The sequence below is a fragment of the Rhinopithecus roxellana genome, chromosome 11 (genome assembly GCF_007565055.1).
Source record: "Rhinopithecus roxellana isolate Shanxi Qingling chromosome 11, ASM756505v1, whole genome shotgun sequence".
In the NCBI taxonomy this organism is placed as follows: Eukaryota; Metazoa; Chordata; class Mammalia; order Primates; family Cercopithecidae; genus Rhinopithecus; species Rhinopithecus roxellana.
The window spans coordinates 43,732,328-43,754,123 of NC_044559.1; the positions used below are offsets into that span (position 1 = coordinate 43,732,328).

Genomic DNA, 21,796 nt, shown 5'->3' on the forward strand with positions numbered 1-21,796 from the left:
GAAACTTAAAGGAAAGGTGTCTTAACCCCTCCCCAGAAACTGATCAATAGGACAGCAAAGGAACCCACCACTGGTCTGAAGTTCCCAGGTGATTCTTCTGAGACAACCAGTCTCAGAAGAGAGTCCCTGCAAACCTGGCTGGGGTCTTTTACCTGTGAGGCTACACAAGCTCAGAGATTTTCTTTCCCAGACCCCAGTGGATCCAGCAGAGGATACTCTCAAAGAATTGGGTTCCAGCCCACGCTGGCTACAGCAGCTGAGATCTGGAGTCAACCTGGAGCCTCAGCCTCAAAGGTTCTGACCACCTACCTCCTTCTTCAATGTCCAGCTCAGTGGCTGTTCTATCTGAAAAGCCTCCCAAGACTTCCTCCCCTGCACTCAACCCTCTCAGCCTACTCACTCCTGCCTTTAGCCTAACCTTCTAGGAAAAGTCCACACTGTTACCGTGGTAGTTTAGTCTGTCTCCCTGAACAGGCTGTGAGCCTCAAGAGCAGCAATGACAAGTTATCATCCTCGAATGCCCAATGCCCAACCAATGTTCCCAAATGAATGAATTTGCATTATGATCCAGTATAACTGATAATCCCTATGTCTGCATCATCATGGAAAACTAACACTATTCTTTATACATTGCTTATAAGGCTCAAAAAAAAGGAATTATTGATTCAAAAGAACATTTCTCAACCCTCAAGCACTTGCCAATTATTATCTTCATAAATTTTTCCACATCCGTGTACCACTTGCACTATTATTTCCCTAATGTTTTTATTTAAATCAGATTACTTTAATGAAAATATGTTCATGTAAAAGGAAACTTTATCACTAGAGGATAACATGAAAATATCTCATGACCTTGGGGTGGGCAAAAAACATTCTTAGCCCAAAGCAAAAAGTACTGACCACAAGAGAAAATATTGATGATTGGTCTATATTAAATTTAAGAGCATTTGTTATTCAAAAGACATCTCTACTAGAGTTAAAAGTGAGCCAAGAAGTGGGATATTCACTATGCATGTATCTGATACAGGACTCATATTCATTGTATTTTCAAGAAAAACAAATAAACAAACAAAAACCCTCCTATAAATCAACAAGAAAAACAACAGGCAAAAGAACTGAACACCTATTCACAAATGAGGTTATCCTAATGGTAAGTAAGCATTAGTCACTAGTCATCAGGAAAATGCAAATTAAGACCACAATGAGATATCAGCATATACCCCCCAATATGAATAAAATAAAGACTGACAATATCAAATGCTGGTAAGAATGTGAAGCAACTAGAACTTTCATTCACTGCTGGTGTTAACTGATACAATCAATTTAGAAAAATCTCCAGCAGTACTTAGTCATATACTATGATCCAGCAATTCTTATAGGTATACATGCAACAAAAATGCATTCATATATACACCAAAAGACTTATTCAAGAATAGTCCTAACAGCACCATTTGTAATAGCCAAAAACTGAAAACAATCCAAATACCCATCAACAAGAGAATGAATAACCTGCAGTATAGTCATGCACTAGAATCTATAAATCAATAAAAATAAATGAACTATGCGATACACAACATAGATGAATCTCATAAACATCATATTGAGCAAAAGAAGTCAGACACAAAAGAGCATACCATGTGTTATCCTATCAATATTAAGTTCAAAACAGGCAAAAGTTGTATCTGATGGTAGTTATCTTTGAGGAGAAGCAGGAGTAATGGTTACTGGCTGGAAGTAGGAAGGAGGACTGAAGTTGAGACCTCAGAACAAAAATATATAAAAGACAAAATGCTGCAAGAAACTAGAAACTCTGCTGTATTGGAGGTTCTGCATTTTGAGCTAGTCAACATTTACAGATCTGAGAAAAGGCTTAGACTGTCCCTCCTGGAGAAAATCTGGCTGAATCTTGCCTCACTGAAAAATAAATAAAGAACGAACACTAATGTACAGTCTGTGCAGAACAAAAAATTCCACCAAAAGAACGTTAAAGGAGGTATACCATCCAAAACACTCAGAGAAATAATGTGACCTTGAAAGTAACTTGATGTGATAGCTAGGAAAATATTTCACCCAGACACTTCTTATCCTTTGTATAATCCAAGAGTCATAGCCTCTACTTGCCATTAAAAAAAAAAAAAATGCTGAAGAAAAGGATAAACAGAAAAATATTTTAAATAAGGCCAAATAGCAAGAAAACTAAAAATACAAAAGCAGAATTAAAACCCACAAGGAAGATCTATTCTTTATGAATGGAGGTCTTTGCCAACACAGTAAAGAAAAATCAAGGTATAAAAATTGAAAAGGAAAAAACAAAATTGTCATTATTTCATATACATCATGATTTTGTACTTAAATATCAAATAATATGTAATTAATGAGAGTTTGGCAAGATTGCTGAATATAAAAATCAACATTCAAAAATTAACTATACACTGTAGTCTACCAATAAAGAGTAGAAAATTGAAATTAAAAGTATCACAGAATAGCAAGTATCAAAGGGTAAATCTATGAAAAGATATATAAGACCTCTAGAGATAAATTTCTATGAGAGATATTAAAGAAGGTCTAATATGTGGAGAGATATACCATGTTCATGGATTAGAAGAGTCAATGTTGTAAATGTGTTCATTCTCCCAAACTGATTCGTAAAATCAATGCAAATCTAAATCAAAATTCCAAGAGCATTTTTGTAGAACTTGACTACATGATGTAAATGTGTGCGTGTGTGTTTACAAGTACACACAATGGGTCAAGAATAAACACAACTTTTAAAGAAGAACAGGTCCTGTTCTACTAGATGTCAAGATTTGTTATAAACCTACGGTAATTAAGAAAGTGAGATATTTCAAGCATGGGTAGAAAAATGCATTAATGACAAAGATTAGTGAGCCTGATAACAAAGCCAGGCATATATGGATACTTGGCATCCAACAGACAGGTGGCACTGCAAAATACTGCCTTTTCATTTGGTACTTAGTACTTGTCTTAGTCTATTCAAATTGCTGTACCAGATTATAAACAACAGAAATTTATTTCTCACATATCTTTTTTCTTTCTTTTTTTTTTTTTTTTTTTTTTTTTTTTTTTTTTTTGAGACAGAGTCTCACTCTGTAGCCCAAGCTGGAGTGCAGTGGCATGATCTTGGCTCACTGCAACCTCCACCTCCGGGGCTCAAGCGATTCTCGTGCCTCAGTCTCCTGAGTAGCTGGGACTAGAGGCATGCATCACCACGCCAGGGTAATTTTTTGTGTTTTAGTAGTGATGGGGTTTCACCACGTTGCCCAGGGTGATCTCAAACTCCTGAGCTCGGGTGATCTGCCTGCCTCAGCCTCCCAAAGTGCTGGATTACAGGAGTGAGCCACCACACCCAGCCTATTTCTCACATTTCTAAAAGCTGAGAAGTCCAAGATCACGGCACCAACAGATTCAGTGTCTGATGAGGACCTGGTTCATGGACAGTGGCTATCCTCTCCCTGTGTCCTAACATGGAGGAAAGGCCAAGGGAGCTCTTGGGGGTCTCTTTTATAAGAGCACTAATCCCGTTCATGAGAATTCCACCCTCATGATCTAATCACTGCCCCCTGCCCCCCCACCACACACACACAAAGGCCCCACCCCCAAATACCATTACCCTGTGGGTTGGCATTTCAACATACACATTCTGTGGGGACATGATCAGTTTGTAGCATGTGTTTACTGCTTTCATAATCAAATGTTTAATAAGCCAGGAAAGATACCTGCTTTCACCATAAGACCAACTTCCACCACAAGTGGTTTAAGTGTCAATTTTTTTTTAATAAAGTTTTAGGGCATAACATGGTAAATTTGGTTTTCCATTAAATCCATCCCAGAGTCAGTAATACAGAATAAAGAGGGTTTTATCACAGAAGCTTTGAGAAGATGGAAACAAGATAGGTCACAGTATGCCAAGAACAAATTCCCCAAGAACAACAGAAGCACATGTACTCGCCTCTGTCACGGGGATTCTGAAGAGGTACAGCCCTAGAATGTCTCCCCTATAAATGGACCAGTGTGTACTTGGTCAGTAAGAACCACACTTGGGGTCAAGTGACTGATACAAATGAATGAAATTTCATGCCACCTATGGGTGCTACCGAGCACATCAGAGTTCTGTCCCCTAAACCCTTGTCTGGGAAGTATTTCTAGGCTGACAAGTCCACTGTGCCTATGGTTTCAGACCAAGGTTTCTGAAGCCTATAGCTGCAGACTGGCCACATTGCTCATGTGGTGTTCATAAACACACTAAGTTTACAGACACGTCTACTGTAGGCTACAGCCAGCCCAGGACCCCTAATCAAACCCAGTGAAGGTCCTGCCACAAACCCATTGTTGGAAAAACAAAATAAAACTCTCCACATTGTAAAGGAATGCTATAAAATCCTTCAAAGGCACATGTTTCATTTTAGAGGCTAAAGAATAACTTTTTAGGCATGTTTGAGATGGAGCAGAAAGTAGAAAATAGCAAGGAGTAGGGGCACCTTTGGTTTCCCAGTGCCCACATTTCTTGGGCTTCCTAACCACCGTCTGTCAAGAGGGGTGTGACTCTGTCCCAATTCCAGCCCCTCACCTCCCCTGTCACTCCCATAGGAGTCTGAAATACAGGCATGGCAGTTTATCATGTCTACTATGTCGGTAAAATCCTCCAGAATCAGGGATCTGGGAATAGTTGTGCCAGATGTCAAGAAGGAAGACCCAACTTAGCCCCAGGGAACTGTCTGGTTATGCAATGAAGAGAAGAGGCTCATAACAAGGGCTTGGATGAAAAACCAAACTGTCTGTGATGCAATGGAAAACCCTCAAGCTTAAAATACACACAAATATACATTAAGTTGGCCAATCCCCAAGTATGGTGCCTGATTGAGGCCTCAAACTTCTTCCAGCCAAGGCATGAGGGAGATGCATCAAAGCAAGCTTGCATTCACCAACATGTACCAGGGAAACCATCCCACTTCCATCCTGGTAGGACATCATGTTTCCTTTTTTTTTTTTTTTAGTGGGACAGAGACTTGCTCTGTCACTCAGGCTGGAGTGCAATGGCGTGATCTTGGCTCACTGCAACCTCCTGCTTCCTGGGTTCAAGCAATTCTCCTGTCTTAGTCTCCTGAGCAGCTGGGATTACAAGTGCTTGCTGCCACGCGTGGCTAATTTTTGTATTTTTAGTAGAGACAAGGTTTCACCATGTTGGCCAGGCTGGTCTCGAACTCCTAACCTCAGGTGATCCACCTGCCTTGGCCTCCCAAAGTGCTAGGATTACAGGCTTGAGCCACTGCACCTAGCTGATCATGTTTCTTTCCTACAGATCTTGCTCTAAGAACTGAAATCAAAGACCACTTCCTTGAAAGTATCAGCTGCTGTTCTGGGTCATAGAGAACCCATTTGAGCATATGTAGAGCAGTTGTTCTGTTCACCATGATGCTGGCTCTACCACAATGTGGGTACTCAACAAACAGGTTCACCATTGTCAAGTACTGCTACCAACACTGGGTCTGTCCAGAGATGAATCAGACAAGGCCTCTGCTCTTAAGCATTCACAGGCTTTCAGAACCAAAGAGCTATGCACAGGAATCACTGTGAAATGAGAAACAAGTGAACCAGGACCATGAGAAAGAAGCATAAGAAACTGAAGAGAGGTGATCAGAGGAGGCTTCCCAGAAGTGGGATTTGCAGAGCACTGAACTTCTAAGGAAGAGGTTAACAAGCTATAGCCTGTGTAAAGGTCAAATACAGCCCACCACCTGTTTTTGTATGATCTGTGAAATAAGAATAAATTTTAAATATTTCAGGGTTTACATTTTAAATGGTTATATAAGTACTTATATAATATCTTGATTTTGCCTCTTAGCTACTAAAACATAAAATATTTATAATCTGATCCTTTAAAGAAGTTTGCCAGCCCCTGTTCTAAGGCACACAAAAGACCCCAAGATGGTAAATTCAAGTCATAGCTAACGTTTGCTGAGAGCTTACTGTTTGCTGTGTGCTACACTATGCAGACATTACTTAACCTTCACAATATGCCTATAAAGGTAATGTTATTCCCACTTCACAGAGGAGGAAACTGAGTCATAGAGAAGTTAGTAACTTGTCCAGAGTCTGGCAGCCAGAAGTTAGTAACTTGTCCAAAGTCTCGAGTGTAAGTCTGATCCCAAAGCTGTCCTCTCAATCACCAACTTTGATGCTTGTCCAGTTCCCTATAGAGAGAACATGTGAGCAGAGGCTTAAAGCTTGGGACACATGTGAAAAACAAGCCCTCATCTGGCTGGAAACAAAGGGAAGCAGAGGCCAGAAAACGGGTAAAATCATGGTGGGAATTGCCAAGTAGAGTATAATTCTGCAATTAATGCATGGCAAATAAAATGGCATAAGGTAATTTCATTGCAACAAAAGCTGTCTATAGTAGCAAAAAATTGAAAACAACATAAATGTCTATTATTAGGTGGTTATATTATGGGATGTCATGTAACCTTTGAAAAAAAAAGGTCATGCTTAATCTTCATTGTATTGGTCAGCTACTGCTGTATAACAAGAAACCCCTAACTCTTAATGGCACACAATTAGCATTTACTTTCAGGTGTCTGTAGATCAGTTGAGCTCAGCTGGGTAGCTCTGGGTTGCTGGTTGGGCCCACATCTGTTCCACTCATTGCTCAGCCTCCTAGGACCAGCGGTCTAGGTATGCACACTCTTCTTGTGGAGATGTAAGAGGCCCAAGAGACAAATGGAAACAAGCAAAGCATGGGCTCAGAACTGACATATGACCCTATTGGCCTAACAAGGCTCATGGACCCGGCCCAAAGCCAAGGGACTTCCAGCTTTGGCAAAGGGAACTAAAGAGTTACACAGCAAAGGGTGTGGGGATGAGAAGAGGTGAAGAATTAGTTAGAATGATTACTCAACCAACTTCTTAAACTATTACAAAACAACATCTAAAATGTAGTTGGATACTTGCCACAGCTGAACCTACTCCTTAATCACAGTGACAGCCATGTACATGCTCTCTTCCTCAAAAGCCAAAGTTCCATAAGGATGACTTCTACATCTGAGATGAGCCTTTTAACCCCATCCACTGTCATAACTCGATGTGCTTAGCATCGCCTGTACTGCCCACCACCTTGCAAATGAAGTGGCTGACATCTGCTCTGTCTGCCACCTTGAACATAATGTAGCTGTCACGTATACCAGCCCAACATTCTGCCACATTGCCCTCAAAGCCCCCCAGTGCAACCTGAGTAGATCCTGAAAGGAGGATGGACTCGGGGTTCTGAGAATGCCCAGTTCTGCATTTGAGGCCACACTTTGCTTGCTCAGGTGCCTGACTCTAGGCCTGTGTTCCTAACTGCCATGCCACCCTACCACATGTGCCCTGCCTCCATGGCCACCAACTGTCAGTTGCATGTCAGGGATCGCCTCAGCTGCTTTTCCCCTCCAAGGTTATCCTCGACCCCTCCTTTTTTCTTTTAGTAAAAGAAGTTTCACAGGCTAAAATCACATCTAGGGCATTCAATGAACCAGAGCCTTGATGACTGCCTATGAGACCAGTGATCCCAACCTGACAGAGCTTTGAGGCCAAAGCCAGGGGAGCAATCCTGGGTGGGCCAGTAGGGAGGGGTGTACCCATGGCAGAAAAGAAGGCAAATTCAGACATGTGTGTGCGTGTGTGTGTGTGTGTGTGTGTGTGTAATTGAGTCTTCAAAAATCTTTCTGAAAATGTCTCCCCAAAAGTTTAAGAACTTCCAATTCTGATAATAAAGAACTGAGATAATTCAAACCAACCTTCTGCTGAAGCTACTAAAAAAAATCTGGGCAAAATATGTTTAAAAGCACTTAAAAATTAACAAGGCCGTGAAGAAGTACCAGGATCCAATCTGATGGCAGCAAGACCCAGGGAGGCGAGACCAACTCTCAAAGCCACGTCAGCCCTGTGGCATTTGTAATCCTGAAGGAACAGCTGGTGTTTTATCAGCCTGCTTGGGCACAAAATGCCAATGTCCAAGGTCCACTCAAGGTGAGGAGTCCTATTACCCCCCATTTAGAGAAGACCCCAAAGAACCACACTGTCAGGGTCAAGCAGCAGAAACACAGCCACAGCATGCACTGTGCAGAACGCACTCTCCTGGTCCAATGAGTGCTCTCAATGAGTGATGGGTGGAGTGCACGCCTACCCACTTTAAGAAGGCATAAACTTTCATTTGGTGAGTGACCACAGTAGGTCACTGTTGTTGACATCTGTTTTCACTTGAGGATGCACTATTAGCCATCTCTATGATTTCTTTGATGGCGAGTTCTTGGTTAAAAACACTGCCCCAAATCATTACATTGTGCCTAAGGAAGCACACACTTCCATCTGTGACATTCAACTCTGTAACGTGGTTTATGGACTCGCATGGCAGCTAAAGTCCTGCCTCTGTAAATGCAAAGTTGTGCAATGCATTGTTTATTTTAAGCTAACCAAAAAGTCTAGAATCAAAAAATCTTGGGCTCAAATCCCGGTTTTACCACGTAGAAACTGCGTAACCCTCAGTAAATTATGCACATCACCATGTCTCATTTTCCTCATCTGTAAAATATGGATAATAATGATAATAACAATACCCACAGTCAGAGGGGCACTAGGGGATGCCAAACACTCAGCCAAGTGCCTGGCTACTGCATAAGTGCTTAATAAATGGCTGCTATTACTAATACTCATTTTAGCCGAAATGTGATCCTGGTTACCACAGTTTAGGATAATAATGATACAATAATAATAATGGTAGTAGTTAATAGCAATAGCTATAGCTCGTGGGCCAGAGATCATTCATGAGTCTCAAACTAATACCTTTGAACATCCCAAGGTGAGCAATTGAAGGTGCACTATGTTCACATGACTGTGAGATGCCAGGCCCAGCACTGCATATTTTGCAAGTAGATTTGATCTCTGACCCCAGAGGCTCCTGGGTCAGGTTGGGAGATAAGGAATGCACGCTCAAGGCCATGGGCAGCTAAGAGGTCCCACAAGAAAGGAAATGACGTCGTCTCTGAGGAGAGAGGGGTGGGGAAAGCAATCAAGAGCTCCAGGAAATTCAAAACTGACTGCGGCTGAATCGGAGAAGCTGGCTGTGAGTTGTGAGGCAGTACACGAGTGTGAATGCGGGCAGAAGCTGCCATGAATGTTCTCGCCCCTGCAGCATCGATCAGAATAGACAGCAGGCCCCAGGCAGCCCCACACTCGGGAATCTGTAGTCAGGCTGCTGCACCAGGGGCCTGTACCCGCCCACCCTCCCTGAACAGGGCCTAGGACTGGTGTAGGGGCTCTGTGAGAGCCTCACTTACTCTCTCTGACATCTTCATGGGCCACGCGGACATTGTGATCATCGTTGGCAGCCTTCTCAGAGCTCTTGGTTCTCACAACTTTTTTGTTGCTGTTTTTACCTAAAGGGGGAGAGAGAGATGCCTTTACTTTCACATACGTCAGAGCTGGTTCAGGATGCTGAGTTCAACTGTCCTCTCCTGCACAGCAGCCATCTCCCCTTCTGTACCCTTGTCACTAAAGACGGTGTCTTGGACTCTAAGGAGTCTCTAGTTAAAGGAAAGGAAATGTATTATTAGAAACACCCAGGAGAACAAACACTCCTAATAAAAACAACATACACCTGCACGTTGTTACTATTATAAGACTGAAGATCACGCCTGTAATCCCAGCACTTTGGGCGGCTGAGGCACGCGGATCACGAGCTCAGGAGATCAAGACCTTCCTGGCTAACATGGTGAAACTCTGTGTCTACTAAAAATACAAAAAATTAGCTGGGTGTGATGGCGGGCGCCTGTAGTCCCAGCTACTCAGGAGGCTGAGGCAGGAGAATAGTGTGAACCCAGGAGGTGGAGCTCGCAGTGAGCCAAGATCACACCACTGCATTCCAGCCTGGGTGACAGAATGAGACTCTGTCTCAAAAAAAAAAAAAAAAAAAAAAAAAATGACTGAAGAATACTTTTGGGTAGTACATTTGATCCTTACTGAGGCCCAGAGACATCATTTGTAGTTTCTGGAACTGGAAGTGGAGCCTCAGACTTGTGACCCCAGAGCTAGCATTTTCCACCCTGCTGGGCTTCTCCAACATAACTCTCTCCCAGGCCCTGGCTTGGCACCTGTAGGTAAGGATGCTGCCCCCATTTGGGAAGCCTCCTTGCCATAGCCTGAGACACCTGCCTGCCACGCTCCTGCTGGCCCCCTGGCTCCTTCTCACACTGAACTTCCTCTCACACTGCACTCCCTCTCCCTGCTCCAGCAACACTGGCCTCCTTTCAGCCTTCAGTTCATGCTTCTTCCTCATCCAGAACTTTGTACTATGTTGTTCCTCCTGCAGCACACTTCCCTTCCCTTCACTCTCAAACTAATTAGCTCCTACTGATCCTGAAAATCTCAGCTCTGGCATTGCCTCCTTAAACTTTCCCGACCTCCCTACCAGAACTTTGTACTATGTTGTTCTTCCTCCTGGAGTGCCCTTCCCTTCACTCTCAAGCTAATTAGCTTCTACTGATCCTGAAAATCTCAGCTCTGGCATTGCTTCCTTAAACTTTCCTGACCTCCCCACAACAAATCAAATCCACTTTGATGGAAGTTGATAGCACCTGCTTTGGGTCAGGTTGCCTCTACATAGAGCCTGATGCAGGGGTTTGGATGCACACAGTGTATTGAGGGAGAGGGAGAGGAAGGGAGGTAGGATGGGGTGAGGAAAGGAGCTAAGCAAGGCTGTGGTCTCAGCCAGAGTCAGGCTCAGCCCATCCCATAGGAGCAGCAACTGCACACAGGGTTGTCCTGACTCCGGACAAGGAGCTGTCATTTCTACTGCAGTTGGCTTCTGGCTACAGCCTGAGAGTGGGAGATGTAGCCTTCCAAGGGTGCTTCTGCAAAGGTGGAAGCAGGTGTGAGCTGCCTGAAGAGGAGACTCCTGGTATCTGGGGGCTGTGTGTCCCTGTGGGGAAAGAAGACCTGGGTGGGGTACTGGCAGCCACACCGCAGCTCTACACCCATCTTGGGTGGCAGCATCCCAGTGGCAATGGGACGTGTCTGTTGATGAGACAGGGATGACTTCTGGCTTTGCTCACTGCTCTGTCTCCAGAGTTTGGGACTTAGGAGACTGTGATGAATGAATGAAGGCATGAATGAACAAATGAACCAGTCAGTGAGTGACAAACGAAAACAAGAGGCAGGGCAGGTCTGTGGAGAAAGAAACTGAGCTTGAACTTTAAAAGCCAGTTGAAATACCAAAATCAGCTGGTGGATTCTGCCAGTAATGAAATCATTTCCTACTATGTTACAGTCAACTACTAAAAGGACACTTATTAAGAAAACCTTAAATCGGCCGGGCGCGGTGGCTCAAGCCTGTAATCCCAGCACTTTGGGAGGCCGAGACGGGCGGATCACGAGGTCAGGAGATCGAGACCATCCTGGCTAACACGGTGAAACCCCGTCTCTACTAAAAAATACAAAAATTTAGCCGGGCGAGATGGCGGGCGCCTGTAGTCCCAGCTACTCGGGAGGCTGAGGCAGGAGAATGGCATGAACCCGGGAGGCGGAGCTTGTAGTGAGCTGAGATCCGGCCACTGCACTCCAGCCTGGGCGACAGAGCGAGACTCCGTCTCAAAAAAAAAAAAAAAAAAAAAAAGAAAACCTTAAATCTTCAAAAAATTCAAGGAGTACATTGGGCCAAGCCAAAGGAAACCCCCATTTTGTTATATTCTTGGGTGGTACCTGCTGGAAGTATCTCCCATTTCCATGTAAGCTGAAAATAAAATAAAAAAATTAAGTGCCCCCTTAGTGTCTAGAAGCCAGTTAACTGAAACCTCTGTAAAGGCCAGAGGAGGAAGGCAAGTCAGAGAGCTGAACCCACATCTCTGCCTGACGCTGCTTTGGGCTGTGTCCTGCTTCTGTGGGTGGGAACATCCCGGCTGGTGGGAAAACCGTGGAAGGAGGCCACCTCCATAAAAGCCTGACCAGAGCTCCGTAAAGGCCTTAGTGGCTCCACAAAATCAGGAGTATAACTTCTGATAAGGCTGAGTTGGATTTTGCATAAACATAAGATGTTTTAAGAAAAGGAAAGGAAAAGGTTTCACAAAATATGTGAGAATAAAAGCCAAAGTTCTGGAAAATAATGCCCATTCCAGCCTTCCCCAGAAGATGGTGTTCACGATAGCCTTCTTTCAGCCAGGGCCCCTCCATGGGGCCTCCACGGAACAGGCAGTGAGAGAGGGAGCCAGGCAGCCCCCCAACGCCACAGCCTGGGCAGCCCCCACATCACAGCCCAGCCAGCCCCCACACCACAGCCTGGGCAGCCCCCACACCACAGCCTGGGCAGCCCCCACATCACAGCCCAGCCAGCCCCCACACTACAACACCATGGCCCGGGCAGCTCCCAATACCATGGCCTGCGCAGCTTCTAATACCATGGTTTAGGCACCCCCCCACCAACCCCGCAACCATAATACCATGGCCTGGGCAGCCCCCACACCACAGCCTGGACAGCCCGCAATACCACGGCTTGGGCAGACCCCACACCATGGTCCTGCCAGCCCCCACACCACAACACCATGGCCTGGGCACCCCAGGCCCAGGCAGATTCGGGCCTATGAGGAAATGGCCCCGTTCAGCTCTGGGACTCCAGTGAAAATCTGGATGTCAGGCAAAAGTCCTACTACACTGTGAGTGTGACTCTCCTGGCAGGGGGAGGGGGGTGGGATCAACATGTGGGGAACAGACTCCCCGAAGGGAGTGGCAGATGGGGCTGAGACAGCAGACAGGGGCCCAGCGCCTTCACTGGGGAGGAGGCAGCTGGCGGTTGGGAGTACAGGCCTAAGGGCCTGGTTCCAGTCTGGGGTGCTGCCACGTCTGCCCCTGCACCCACAAGTGTGTCCTGGGATGACCTCGTCACCTCTCTACACTTCGGTTCCCTCATCAGTGAAAGGAGAAGGCAACAATACCTGCCATGGTGGAAGTTACCAGCAGGAAACAAAAATGCTGCCTGAAGTGCTTAGGGTGGCCCAGGCCTGCAGCCTCACTGAACAAGACCTGTATCTTCTCACCCATCACAAAGAGCTATTCCAGTTGCTGGAGGAATAATAGCTAATGTGCATAGCATGGGTCAAAATTTACAAGGCATTTTCACATAGATTCTAACAGGGTCTTTGCATACCATTTTATAGATGGGGACACAGATGCTCAGAGGGGAGAAGAAAGTTGCCCAAGGTCACGGACAGAGCTGGAGACTGACTCCAAATCTGAGCCCTTCACAGAGAGTACACAGGCCCCCGCTTCATAGCCCCTTCCTCTCTCCTAACAAGAAAGGCAGCATATGGTCCATGCAGATGAAAGCAGAAAGCAAAATGGAAACAGTGTGCAGAGAAGGGGCCAGGATCAAGCCAGTATCTCCATCTGGGCTGCATGACAAAACCAAATTCCTTAAAAGTAGCAAACTGAATTGCCAATGCGGGCCACATGTTCTATACTGGTCTACAGTGATAAATATAATTTTTGGTTAATAGAGAACTATTTTTCCCCTCACTATACAAAGGGCTTACAGTAGCAACCCCCAGAAGCCAGAAAAAAAAAAATGCTTTGCTGCAATTTTGCATTTTCCCCAGGAAATTCCAACTGGCTCTGCATTCCTGTAGTGAAGGATCCAGCCCAGGGCTCTGAGGTCCTTGCCTGCTTCTGCTTAAAGAACCCACATTAGGAGAAAAACATGACCAAAGAGGTTCTCTGGGGCTCCCCGGAATTGCAGCATTAAGGCTAAATCACCACAAACACACCAGATCTGCTGGGAACACTCACACAAGGAGAGCCAGGAGAACTTCACAGGTGAACACAAAAATCTAAACAAAAGCAGAGAGAAACGCCTGCTCTGTGCGATGTTGGCAGGGAAAGGGCCACGACACAGGGAGGAACTGCCTGCCTGCACCCTTATCCAATTCTGAGGACAGGAAGCTCCAGAGGAAATAAGAATCCAGGGGATCAGTGGGTCCTGAAGGGTGAGTTGAACAGTGGACTGATGCGCTGGCTTCCATCCATCTCAATGACCTTGATGGGAGCTGGAGGGGAGGCTGTGGGCTGGACATGGAGGTACTCGTGAAATTTTCTAAGAACTTTTTACCAAAACGAGACCAAAATCAATCAATCGAACAACCCATCAAAATCCCATGGCCTCTCTCTCTCTCTGTCTGTCTCTCTCTCTCTCTCTCTCTCTCTCTCTCTCTCTCTCTGTCTCTCTCTCTTTCTCTCTCTCTCTCTCCATTGTGTCTTCTCTGGGAAACCTGCCTGGTCAGTCCTGCCCTCTTCTGGGTCAGCCTTTCATGTAGAAGACCTGGCCTCAGATCTGGGCATAAGGAAGAGTGGGCTTGGTTGGGGCAGCAGTGCCCTGTGGTGCCCCACTCTCACCCTTTGTGCAGCCAGCAGCCGCCTTTCTGACTTGCAACCAAATAGAGTCCTTTGCCTTTAAAGAGACACCCCGGTAACAGCAGCAGGTGGGTGTGTGCAGACACTGTGCAGGGAGCTGTTGGTACCTGCCAGTCTCGTTTTAGATTCCATCTGGAAGCAGAGCCTGAGACAAGAAGGCCTTGGGCACAGTGCTGTATCTGGGAGGAGATTTCAGGTAGCACAGGTGAAAAGGTGAAAGGGGAAATACCAATAATTTAGGCTGTGTTGTTTGGCAGGACCCAATGGTGACTCAACCTGGCTGGGGACTCAGGGTGGGGTTGGGAGGGGAGACACCTCTGAGCTGCCCCTCCAGAGGCTTCGAGGCTGGGAGGCTGGGAGGCTGGGCATTGACCCATCCAATCACACACTTCCTCCAAAAGCTTGGGTTATTAATTGTTCCCATGCCACAGTGAGGAACTGAGGCTTGGAGAAGTCACAAATGCCCGTGAGTGGCAGAACCAGACTTTGACCTCAGCCCTCTCTTAATCCTGAAAAAACTCACCATGGGGCACCTACCTGTGCCTAGCACGAACCAGGCATTCCATACAAATCTGTGACATCAGGGGCTTAAATTAACACTTGAAGGTGTTTTGTGCCATGTCAACCAGCCTATGATGCCCAATGAGTAGCCAACTGGCTGCCAGCCAGATGTGGATACCATCCCTTCCAGGGGCCATCCAAAGAAACCCTAATTTCCTGGGTTTTGTGACCCCAGAGAGGTAGCTGCAGTGGCTGGGGCCTGAGAGGGCCACAGAGGGCAGAGCCATTGCTGGAGATGCCAAGCCTGAGAGCTCAGCCTCCCTGGACCCTCAGGGACATCCAGAGAAAACCCCCACCTCAAAAGTCAAGGCTCCAGGGCTAGGCTGCCATTGTCCCCACGCTAAAGGTGCCATGAGCTCTGGCAGCCATGGACACTGGGGGCATAAAGAAAACACAGTGGCTGTTTTTAAGAACCACAGCATGCAGGCCAGCTTTCGCAAACGTGGGAGTGTCCTCCTTTACTATCCAGGCGCGAGCCCTGGTTTCTGGAACCTTGGGCACAGGCAAGAGGAAATTTGCCAGCATTAATAGTTGACTTTGGAAAGCATTTTGGAAATGGAGGTGGTGTCTTAGAAAGCTGCTTGCTAATGTACAGGAAATGACGTCCTCCCCTTGGAATTTTGTAGGGAGTTTACCTGGACAAAACACTTTGGATTTAACTCTTAAAATGAGCATATGATTTGACATTAAGGATTGCTTGTTGATTGTTTAGGTATGCTAATAGCATTGTGATTGCTTTGTAAAGTACTTACTGAAATATTTACAAACACAGCCTCCTAATCCTTACACTCCCATTTTGCCCAGGAGAAGACATTTCCATCCAAAAGCCAAATGCAGCAAACCGCCCCGAAAAGAGAAGGAAGGCTTAAATGTGAAGCCCTTTTCACCAACTGGCACACAGCACACACAACAGAAAAGTCTTTGTTTACAACCAAATATGCTCAAAGAACAACTCTTTGGTTATTTCCCCCTGCAACTGGGGCCCAGCACAGTACAAAATGCAAACTCAATTATTCTGAGCACAGACACACAAATGTGGCTCGCTGCCCCCTCTGCAAATTCCATGGGCTCAAGACTATGGCGGTGATGTGGGTTTGGCCACATTCAAACAGTGGCGCATTGTCACCAGCACATGAAGAAAGCTATGAACAAAGGACCAAGCAGAAACTCAAATTTAAAGACTACATATCCAAGCCTACTTCTAACCCAACGTGCAATGAAGAGAGAAATAAATAAAATCTTCAAATCCCTCATTCAAATCAATAGTTCAGCTTATTATTTGATTTGATTGTCACTGCCAAGTGGGAGAAAAGGGTAAGTTCAATAACTATGGTTTATTTTTCTGTTCTATTTTATTCTTCAAAAAGAATATGGCTGCAAACCGGGGTCATCAATTTGAAGATGGCGTGCAAAGTAAGACACCCCCAAATCCACTTGCATGTGCAAAATGTGGCCCCTTATCTTATGCTTAACCCTGGGATAACGAAAACTGAGGACCTGAGAGTCACTCCCATGGCCTTAAATCATTCCAACTGCAGGGATCTAGAAACCGTCAAATTCGATTCGAACCAGCTAAATAAATGGAATTAGAGAGCAGAACGTTGTCAAGCCCATATGAGGAAGAACATTCTAGCAAGAAGTACTCTTCATCCACTGAATGGTGAGAGTCCATCCATGGAAGCCTGTGAGCAGAGGCTGGGTGGTTCACTGTTAGAATCTTGCAATAAGCAAGAATCTGTGCTCAGTTTCCACTTAGGTTCCTTAGGTTCCTTAGAGTTCTAAAATTCTGGGGTGGATGAGTATTCACAATGAGGACCTCAGACATTGTACAGTACCAAAATCCAACTGCGACCTAAGAAAAAGATTCTTCAGTTCCACATCCTGATAGTGGTGGTGGTTCCATGAACCTGGACATGTGATAAAAACTGCAGAGAACATGCATACAAATGCATGCAAGAACTGGTCAAATCTGAGTAAGGCATGTAATCTAGTTAACAGTATCACTGTCAACCTTCTGGTTTTGATACTGTATACAATGGTGATTCTCAACCCCCGGGGGTATTTGGCAATGTCTGGAGACATTTTTGGTTGTCACAACACGGGGGAGGGTGCTACTGGCATCCAATTTCAAGTCCAGGGACACTGCTAAACATCCTACAATGCACAGGAAGGCAACCCCCTTTCTCCTCTGTTGGCACGCGCACACAACACACACACACACAAACACATGGTTGGCCCAAAACATCAACCCTGCCAAGATTGAAATATCTTGTACTAGAATCATCTAAGAGGTTATCATTAGCGGGAGCTGATAAAGGGTACATGGGACCTCACTGTACTATTTTTGCAATTTCCTGTGAGCTTATAATTATTTCAAAATAAAAACTTAAATAAATGTTTTTAAAGATTCCATTCTCTTTAGCATATTGGGGCTCTACTTCTCCGGAAACCTGTCAGCCACTCGTGGAAAATGCAATATTCTCAATTAGCCAAAGGGTTCAGTTCTCCAAGCATCTCCATGAACGTCAGCATGTAATGCCCACTGGGCATTTCTGTGGTGGTGTGAAAGAACAGCCAATGGTCAAAGCCAGAACCCACACCAATATCAAATCCCCAATGCCCTTGGCTCCTTGCATAAACCCCCCTACACGGTTAAAAGAGGGCTCCCTTCTAGGGCCTACCACATAGGAAATCTGCCTGTTTGGAAATTCACTGGGAAATCACTTGCTGAATACATCTTTCCTTGAACTCACTTTTATGCAAGACAAAAGCTATCTGGGAAATATTTTATCATCTGCAAAGATAAAGTACATATAGACTTTTAATTAGTTATATATGCTTTTATACTCTTATGCATCTCTAAATTGAACCCCTCACTCCCACCTCAGTGCCTGGTACATAGCATTGCATCATCCACCCAGTGAAGCAAAGTACAGAAGTTTGCATTAAACACTCCAGGCCACAGTCCAATGTTCCTTCCTATGTAAGTGACTTCCTAAGATATTCCAAAACAATCCAATGCGGAGATAAGTGCTTCTGTTACACCATGAGCAGCATATAGATCAAGCCACTACTTAAAGTGGAAAAAAGTAATTTTCTCCTAGTGTAGTTTAACTGCACAAAACTGTCACTGACTCCCCTAACCAAGTTCATGCTTAAACCAGTCTTCCCACTGTGGTCCAGGGCAGAGGATTCTGCTGAGCAAACACCAAAAAAAAAAAGGACAGGAGTTAAAAATATGAGATAAATGTCTTGCCATGGTTGAGGAGAGCTCTAAAAAAGCCCCCCAGAATTCGTTAGAAACAAGGCTGACATGGTAGCAGGTCCGGAGGCAGCTGTCCCAGCAGGCCTCTGATCTGAGTCTCTAGGTTTTCCGAAGACATGTTTTCAGTATGGGGCTTGGAGATCCCGGTAGATGCCAGGGCCATGCTGAACTGGGCAAGGCGTCCTGCAGGAGCAGAGGCTAGACACCAAAGAAACAGGCTCCCCCATGGCCTGTCTCTACCTACAAGATGGCCTCCCAAAAGCAAATGAGCTTTCTCTTGCATATTCAGGTTACATTCTGATTTCTCCTCCAGAGACCCCATTCCAAGAGTGGCAACAGCTGTTTCTCCAAGGATTAAAGAGAGTCACCTCCCCATGTAACCCCTGAGTCTGCAGACACATTAGTCTGTGGACACTGCTCAGGCCCGGTTGTGACTTTCTGAGATGTTTTCTGTAGGGAAAGAAACCTATCTTAGGAATGATGTCCCGTCACTTGTACGAGTCCCCAGGACAATAAAAGCTGACTTACTTGTCAAGTCTTAAACATCACCTCTTCAGGGAAGCATTACCCAAGCCCCCACAGATTCAGTGAGCTCCCCCAGCTGCACAACTGCAATTACTTTCTCAGAGTCCCCAGCTAGTTCCACATGGTGGGGGGGGCAGGGAAGAGGACTGTCTTGCTCTCCCCATTCCTAGGATCTCACCCAGCACCGGTGCTCAGCAGGTTCTTGTAACAGCCTGTGGAATGAATGAAAGGTTCACAGGAAGACTAGCACAGAAGCTGGCAGGCACACTGGAGGCTTTCGTTAAAAGGTTTTTACAGCAATCGACAAAGTAAAGCGAGGTGGTAGGTGCAGTCTTCCTATTTGCAAATGATGATGAAGTTAAAGCTCAGGAAACAGAGCCATGATCCCAGATCCCCGAGTTGATGAGCCCTAAACATGGGTGTTAGGCCCAGTCTTCAGACTCCCAGTCTGGGACTCCTTCCACTTTCCCCCTTGGCACCACTCCCACGGACTGCCAGAACCCAACATACATGTCTCCTGCCTATACCACCCTACCATGCCCAGGGTGGAGCTAAGCATGCTGCAGGCACTAAAAAAAAAAAAAAAAAAAAAAAAACAAAAAACTAGAATGCACATGGATTTGATTCAAATTACCAAAACAAAAAGGCCTTGAGTTTAAAAGGACAGGAGAAAGGCTTTCAAATCTCCCAAGCCAGCAAGTGACACTGAGCAAGTTACTTAAACTGTCTGAGCCTCATCCACCCTTCAGAGCCACTGAAAGGATTAAATGAAACTGGCACATAAAGTTTCTAAAGGAGTCACAGTCTACATTCTACAAATATGAGTCTCTTCCCACTCCTAATCCTGTTATTAAGCCACAGTGGCTCTTACACATCTGAATTCCCATAACTCTCCCTGAGACACTAGAAATTCTGGATGTGTTCAGGGTTGTCACACAACCCAGAACTCCCCGCCCATTCAAAGTTGTCCACAAATGAAAGCATGCCAGGGCCTCTACAAAGGGGGATGCTCAGATAGGTCCACCCTTTCAGGAGTTCTGTGTCCTCACCCCTCCTCCACTTTCCCACTGCCCTAGCTGCTGACTTCCATGAGCAGTTTAACCAAAGACAATGCCTTCCATACTCGGAGCCCTGTGACGGTGGCACTCGCACGTATCTCCTTTCAGGAAAGGCCATTGTGAGGCCAGAAAATTTGGCCACATTCCTGCTCATGCCCTACTCTTGAAATACTAGCCCTGCAGCCCCTGCAATTTGAGCAAAGAACATTTGGAACAACTAGAGAAAGTCCCACTTCACAAGATGGTTAATAAACTACGTCATTTAATGGAAGTCATTTTCCTAAGAAAATGGGGTTGGCAGAAACTGAAGATGGATTTGAGAAGGGTATGAGACTTGGATGAAAGACAGCACCGCAGGCAGCCAGGTAGCCCCCAAGCCAGAGTCCAGGCTGCAGCAGACTGCAGGCACAGACTCCCCAGCGGAGGCTGTGCCATCCTGCCCCAGCCGGGCAGAGGACCCAAGGGGCCCACTGAGAGTGGGAGGGACGGAGCTGAGAAGGGACACAGCTGGGTAAAGGCCTACTGGCAGAACTTTCCCCAGAAGGCCATCTGCCAAAACAGCCAGCCATCCATATCCCCAAAGCGGAAATTCAGCCGCATTTGAGGATTGAAGAAGTAGGCAGAGAAGTAAGAGGTATCCAGCAGAAAGATCCTTAGCTCAGGGGATTTCAAGCTTGAAACAAGAACTCTGACTCTCCAGGCAGCCTCCCAATTGCACAGCTCCCTCTTTACCTAAGGGTATAAGGCAGAGCTGAAATGCGTGTCAGGGTCAAGGTCAAGTTCTGGGAAGCTGGGCAGGCCCGCAGGAAGCGCAGACACAGTCCCTAGGGAGGCAGAGGCGGCAACAGGGAGATTCCCGGGACTGGCCCATTCCCGACACACAGAAGGGGAGAAGCCAGTTGTCCCCTGGAGGCGCGCAACCACCGGCGCCCCCTCGGGCTGCCCAGCGCAGAAAGTTCCTTACCTGGTGGAGGCGGCTCCGGAGCCGACTTCTCCCTCTTGGGAGCTTTCTTGGGCTTAGTGGCCCTCTTTGGCGGCCTGGGCTCCTGCGGGCGCGGCTCCCACTCCTCCGCCGGCCCCGCAGGCAGTGGCGGAGAGAAGGTCTCGGGCTCGGGCTCTGGGCGCGCGTAGTAGGGCTCCTGGCTCCAGATCTCCTGCCCGTAATAATCAGGGTCCTCGAGGGCTGCGCCCTGGGCTCCAACCCTGGCCACGGTCACTGCCAGGAGCACCAGGGCCAGTGCCGGGGTAGCGGTCCCCAGGCGGGACATGCCTGCTCCGCCCCGCGCCCAGGGCAGGGTCACTGTCACCAGGAGCGCCGGGCGGGCTGCGGGCGCAGAGGCTGGCGCGGGGCAGGGTCGTAGGGCACAGCAGAGCGGCGCGCGGGGCGCGGGAGGCTGCCGGCTGGCTGCGCGTGTGACCGGCCCGCGGGGCTGGGCTGGGCTGGGCTGGGCTGGTCCGGGGCCGACAAGGGCGCGTAGAGGCGCGGGGCGGGCGCAGGGGGGCCGGCCCCGCCCTTCCTTCTTCCCTCCCTTTCCCGGCGACCCCGCCGAGGCCAGTCTTTGGGGGCAGGTGTTCCAAGCAGCCAAGCCCAAGAAAGCCCTCTGCGCCCAGCAGTCTGTCTCCAGCCCCCTTCCCCTCCCCCACAGGCCGGCCAACGTGGGGCCTGCTTCCCCAGAGACGCGAATGAGTTTCAATCTTAGAAGAAAACATTGAGGCCCGCTGTTCCATTCCTTTGTTTTGCAGGTGGAGAAATGTGACCTGAGAGGAGAAAAGACTGGCCCGGGGTCCTAAAGTAAATCAGAGCCCAAGCAGCCTCCAGCTCTCAAACTCCTGCCCTGTGTGCTGACCATCCCGCAGACGTGGACTTCCCACTAGCCATGCTTCTGTTTCAGGAACTGGGAATGAGGAATTCCTGAGGTTCCGGGGGTTTCTGGGAGTA

The 21,796-nt window shown here is 46.8% G+C and overlaps 1 protein-coding gene across 2 annotated transcripts in view; it reads right to left on the minus strand.

Annotated features, from left to right (window-relative positions):
* Positions 1–21,451, minus strand: part of CPXM2 (carboxypeptidase X, M14 family member 2) — a 205,483-nt gene extending 184,032 nt beyond the window's left edge. The window contains exons 1-2 of one of the 2 annotated variants that reach the window (XM_030941422.1): positions 20,822–21,125; positions 9,333–9,431 (exon numbers count right to left, since the gene is read on the minus strand). In XM_030941422.1, the coding sequence (XP_030797282.1) occupies positions 9,333–9,431; positions 20,822–21,125 (403 nt within the window). Of the gene's footprint in view, positions 1–9,332; positions 9,432–20,821 lie in introns of both variants that reach the window. The other variant, XM_010357489.2, reaches the window with a different exon arrangement.
* Positions 21,452–21,796: the final 345 nt, after the last annotated feature.